This window comes from Silurus aristotelis (genome assembly GCF_946808225.1).
Source record: "Silurus aristotelis genome assembly, chromosome: 20".
Classification (NCBI taxonomy): Eukaryota; Metazoa; Chordata; class Actinopteri; order Siluriformes; family Siluridae; genus Silurus; species Silurus aristotelis.
The window spans coordinates 13394715-13400413 of record NC_139593.1 but is presented as its reverse complement, the minus strand read 5'-3'; the positions used below and the strand labels follow the sequence as shown (position 1 = coordinate 13400413).

The window sequence follows — 5699 nt, the reverse complement described above, 5'->3', positions numbered from 1 at the left end:
ATGTAGGGTAAGGAGGCCTGAGGTGCAGTCCAAATCATCCCAGAGGTGTTTAATTGTATTCAGGTCAAAACTCCACTCCAATTTATGTAAACCATATCACTTTGTGTACAGGGTCATCATCATGCTGGAACACCTGACATTTCCCCAAACTGTCAGGTGTCCCCAAATGTTTGTCCATATAGTGTATGTACCATTGTACCACCACAGCAACAAAGAAAGGAACAGTTTGGTACTATTTCACTGAGATTGTTGTTTGCTTCTAAATCAACCACCTGATGAAGTCACCTCAACTCTTTTGTGGTTATCTGTGTAACAGTTAACTATCCTAACCATGGTGGTACTGTCGAAGGATGTGCCAGACACAATGAATCAGGGTGGTAAACCTTTCCAGGTTGGCTTCTATGAGATCATTCGTACGCTGGGGAAAGGAAACTTTGCTGTGGTGAAGCTGGCGAGACACAAAGTCACAAAAACACAGGTTTCACATTTTATAATCATGCAGACCTACTGTTTAATTGACATGTTATCACATTTTTGCTTCTTACATGTGATTTGTCAGTAATTATTTGGTCTAATTAACTTACAGGTCGCCATTAAAATCATAGATAAAACCCGTTTGGATGCATCAGACTTGGAAAAACTCAACAGAGAAGTTAAAATCATGAAGCTTCTGAACCATCCACACATCATTAGACTCTACCAGGTCTGTGGTGTTATATTTACATATCACTTATGTAATGCAATATCATGGGGCAATAATGTATTTGAAATACATGAGCTCACACACTCCTGCAGTTGGGATTTACAAGAGAGGAAACAAATACCAACTACCTTTCAAAGCAGTCTGTACATTCCCCTATACTCAATCTTTTGAATACTATTGTTTCTTATGGGAAGACAAATAGGACATGCACTTAGTCTAAGCAGTTTGCTATTTAGAAATATCGCTATCACTACCGTGCGAATGTATTCTAATCTCTCATTTGCAGGTTATGGAATCCAAGAATATGTTGTACATAGTAACGGAGTATGCCAATAACGGGGAATTGTTTGGTAAGTCTGATTACTAGGTCTTTCATGAAATCTGTCAGATTGCATGTAAAATGAACAATTTCTTCTCAATGCTTCAAACTGTTTACCAGCACATTTGAACCTTTTTGTCTTTGCAAAGATTATCTTGCATGCAATGGTCATTTGAGTGAGGAAGAAGCTCGCAAGAAATTCTGCCAAATCCTATCTGCTGTAGAGTATTGCCACAAATGCCGCATTGTTCATAGAGACCTGAAAGCTGAAAATGTACTGCTGGACAGCAACATGGACATTAAACTGGCAGGTAAAAGATTAATTCATTAATTAAAGTAAAGTAAAAAAAAAATTCAGGAATGTCAGGCAAAATTTAGCAGAACAACCAAATTCATACTGAAGTCCTAATGCACACAAACTGCTTTGAGGTGGTGCATCATCACGGTAATAAAAACAAGGAGCTTGTAGTAAGTTAGAACCAGCACAGCTAGAAGAGCAACCCCCCAATGTAAAATATATGAAAAGTATGATTTACATATTATCGGATGTTCTATAACAATGTGTGGGATATACATTGAAGTACTACCTCATATTGAGTGAGACTTAACAAGAGGTGTTTTGCTTCTGAACAGTTCAAATATTTGGAATTGGGAATTGATATGTGAATGGCAGAAAACACAATACATTTGCTTTTACTAAGATGTCAAATCTTTCTCACTGTGTAACTCAGACTTTGGTTTTGGAAATTTCTTTGTACCTGGGAAGCCTCTGAATACCTGGTGTGGAAGTCCTCCTTATGCAGCACCGGAGATCTTCAAGGGAAAGGAATACCAGGGGCCGCAGTTAGACATCTGGGTAAATTTCTTTGATGAACTTCAGTCCTATTGTCAATAACTAGACAATTATTAAATATGTGAATTTTTTGCTTGGGACCATAAAACCTCTTTTTTTTTCTTTTTTTTGGTTTTCGCATTTTAAAATACTTGCATCAGATCATCCTGCACCACCAAACATAAACATATTGTCCCCAATTCTGATCTTTGATGTAAACATTATAAAACTTATAAATCTTTTCAGAGTTTAGGTGTGGTTCTCTATGTGCTGGTATGTGGATCTCTGCCGTTTGATGCTGCCTCACTTCCTGCCCTGAAACAGCGTGTCATAGAAGGGCATTTTAGGATTCCTTACTTCATGTCACAGGGTACCTATTCTACAAACACTCAAACCACAAGAGTTGATATGTGTCTAGTGAGTTTGTCAGACTTCAGTGTTCTTCCTCTTGTTTTGCTCCTATGCAGAGTGTGAGAACCTGATACGGAGGATGCTAGTGGTGGATCCGGTCAAACGTATAAGTCTGGCACAGATCAAGCAGCACTGTTGGTTGAAAGCTGTCCCAATATCAGTGTGCCAGGCTTTTTTAAACCCTCCTGAGCCTGAGAAGCACTGCAAGGCAAAAAGTTACAACAAGCAAGTGCTCAGTTTCATGCAGACGCTGGGTATTGACAAGCAGCGGACCATTGAAGTAAGCTGAGGTTGGGTTTTGGAAAGATTGTATCATTATTTGGTATATGATTACAGTATGTAACATGTCAGTGTAACAGATGTAACACAATTTGAAAGAAAGAAAGAAAGAAAGAAAGAAAGAAAGAAAGAAAGAAAGAAAGAAAGAAAGAAAGAAAGAAAGAAAGAAAGAAAGAAAGAAAGAGAGGCAATATTTAAAAATTAATGTTTATTCAACTTTTGATTACTTAAAAATTCTACTTAAAATAAATGAAATTCCACTGTGCTAATTTTCCCTATACAAACTTTATTTATTTCTCTAGTCTTTGCAGAATGACAGCTACAACCATTTCTCTGCCATTTATTGGCTCTTGCTGGAAAGACTGGTGAATGAACAAGAGCAAATCCCAAAAATTCCAGCACCTTGTTTCACCCCACCAGTTTTTGGAAATCAGTTAGAGGCAAGTCCCTCCAGATTACAGTTCAGAAACTCTCCCTCTCAAAGCAACATACTAGATGATGGATTAAGCAGAGTGGTTCAAGTTAAAAATATGGATGATGAAGAGAATCACTTCCCTGTTGATTATACAACCGTAAATAGAAGCTTGATACAGAGGCACACTGACACCCAGGTGTCATCTTTTAAAAGCTGGTACTACCCACCAGGTAAGCATACAGAAATTGTGTAGCAATATTACAATAATGTTCCAAAAATGAAGAGTCATAAGCTGTTAGTTAACTGGGTTTTGAACAGTATTTTAAGACGATAAAATTTTTACTTTTAAAAGTTGTTTAAAATAATTCACTTTCAGTACACAACTAATTTGTATAAAATAGCACCAGCTGTTTAGTTGTTATATAATGTTATATATTTTTTACAATTGTATAAATATTTAACAATTCCATTTGACTTCTTCTGAAATAAACATTTCCTTCATTTTCAATATCTGCAGATATTGTAGTGGATCTAGTAGACAGTTCCACAGCAGACAGCTCTCACACCTCTTCCTTCACTGCCTCCCGAATCTCTTTCACTTCCTCTGCTCTTTTAAACTCACAACTAAACCATATTCAGGGTCAATATCCAGTTTCAATGAACACACAACAAAACCTTCTCACTTCATCCATCCTGAAGTTCCAGACAAGTCTTCAAGTTTCTAATTTCCAGGAGGGCAGAAGAGCCTCAGACACCTCACTGCCCCAAGGTAAGTTCAGAGCAGGTCCTTGTAGAGTAGATTGTGGAGATTTAAATTAGAGATGTACTTGTGACAAAAGAATTTGACCTAGTTCTGAAATAGTCCTTAACCCTATCTTCTAATGTTAGTTTGTTTTCTGTTAACATAAAAAATGCAATGTTCTACATTTACACTTATACAGGTCTATGGGCTTTTCATGAGCATCTGAATGTTTACAAGAATGTTAACACTACAGGCTATTTGGGTTTGAACAAAGTTCCTGTTCAGCACACATGTCTCCCAATACTCAACTGTGAACATACTAATAAACCTCCAACACCATCATCGGAGCACAAACAGACTGAGAAGCTTCCGCACCGTCAGTGGTAAGTGTCTAGACACGATTAATTTAGTCAGCTAACAATAGTGTAAAAAATGTGTCTATATAATTACTTTTACAAATTACAAATTTTTCTAAAACATAGTTGAGTTGATCACTTCTGTTTAAAGAAAAATGTTAACATACTTTGCATAAATAGCATAATTTCACACATTATGGATTTCAATTTCCAATTTTCTTGCAGGACATCTAATATTCCTTTTCATCATCTTCATCTGCCACAAAAGCCTTCTCCTCCTTCTCCTACAGCAACTATCCAGAATCACTACATCTGTCCAGCACTACACTTTGAGAGTCACTTAAATTTATCTTCTTCAGATTACCACAAATTCCATAACAACATTTCATCCCTCCATCACACACACCAGAGTCTGTTCTGTCCTCTACCAGATCCACCATCTCACTCTTCATGTCTGTCAGAAACAAATATGTACTCCACTTCTAGCTGTTCTTTCTCAAACATGTTGGATTCCACTACACTGCTTCTGGAGGCACAGCTGCAGATAAAACCAAGCTCATGCTGATGTTCATTATTAGTACTGGAGATTCCACTGTACCTGGACACCTCTATGATTATTTAGTAATGTAGCAACAAATACTATAGAAGCTGTTCAATTTAAGGTAGAAATGACAAATCTATTATTTTGGCTTAAACAAAACAAAGAGGTTTATAATTCATCCTCTGAATTATGTAAATGTAAAGTCTCTAAAAAAAAACAAAGGACTATGCATTATGTTGTATAAGGTCACATTTGTAGATAGCCATATGTTTTGAAATACCATTAAAAATGTTACTGAAGACATACACGTATATATATATATATATATATATATATATATATATATATATATATATATATATATATATATATATATATATATATATATATATATATACACACACACACAGTGAGGAAAATAAGTATTTGAACACTCTGCTATTTTGCAAGTTCTCCCACTTAGAAATCATGGAGGGGTCTGAAATTTGTCATCGTAGGTGCGTGTCCACTGTGAGAGACATAATCTAAAAAAAAAAATCCAGAAATCACAATGTATGATTTATTTTTCTATTTATTTGTATGATACAGCTGCAAATAAGTATTTGAACAGTCGATCGACAGAGAAAGTCAATGTTAATATTTGGTACAGTAGCTTTTGTTTGCAATTACAGAGGTCAAACGTTTCCTGTAGTTTTTCACCAGGTTTGCACACACTGCAGGAGGGATTTTGGCCCACTCCTCCACACAGATCTTCTCTAGATCAGTCAGGTTTCTGGCCTGTCGCTGAGAAACACGGAGTTTGAGCTCCCTCCAAAGATTGCCTATTGGGTTTAGGTCTGGAGACTGGCTAGGCCATGCCAGAACCTTGATATGCTTCTTACAGAGCCACTCCTTGGTTATCCTGGCTGTGTGCTTCGGGTCATTGTCATGTTGGAAGACCCAGCCTCAACCCATCTTCAATGCTCTAACTGAGTGAAGGAGGTTGTTCCCCAAAATCTCGCAATACATGGCCCCGGTCATCCTTTCCTTAATACAGTGCAGTCGCCCTGTCCCATGTGCAGAAAAACACCCCCAAAGCATGATGCTACCACCCCCATGCTT

At 37.1% G+C, this 5699-nt stretch overlaps 1 protein-coding gene across 3 annotated transcripts in view; it reads left to right on the top strand.

The window, feature by feature from the left end:
* The window catches only part of LOC310715660 (serine/threonine-protein kinase SIK2-like), a 7524-nt gene extending 2622 nt beyond the window's left edge, over window positions 1–4902 (top strand). For 2 of the 3 annotated variants that reach the window (XM_083522204.1, XM_083522203.1), the window contains exons 3-13: window positions 317–478; window positions 587–703; window positions 990–1053; window positions 1172–1333; window positions 1754–1878; window positions 2101–2224; window positions 2322–2545; window positions 2847–3189; window positions 3477–3728; window positions 3901–4084; window positions 4283–4902. In XM_083522204.1, the coding sequence (XP_083378330.1) occupies window positions 332–478; window positions 587–703; window positions 990–1053; window positions 1172–1333; window positions 1754–1878; window positions 2101–2224; window positions 2322–2545; window positions 2847–3189; window positions 3477–3728; window positions 3901–4084; window positions 4283–4622 (2082 nt within the window). In that variant the 5' untranslated portion in view covers window positions 317–331 and the 3' untranslated portion in view covers window positions 4623–4902. The remainder of the gene's footprint in view (window positions 1–316; window positions 479–586; window positions 704–989; window positions 1054–1171; window positions 1334–1753; window positions 1879–2100; window positions 2225–2321; window positions 2546–2846; window positions 3190–3476; window positions 3729–3900; window positions 4085–4282) is intronic. The other variant, XM_083522205.1, reaches the window with a different exon arrangement.
* Window positions 4903–5699: the final 797 nt, after the last annotated feature.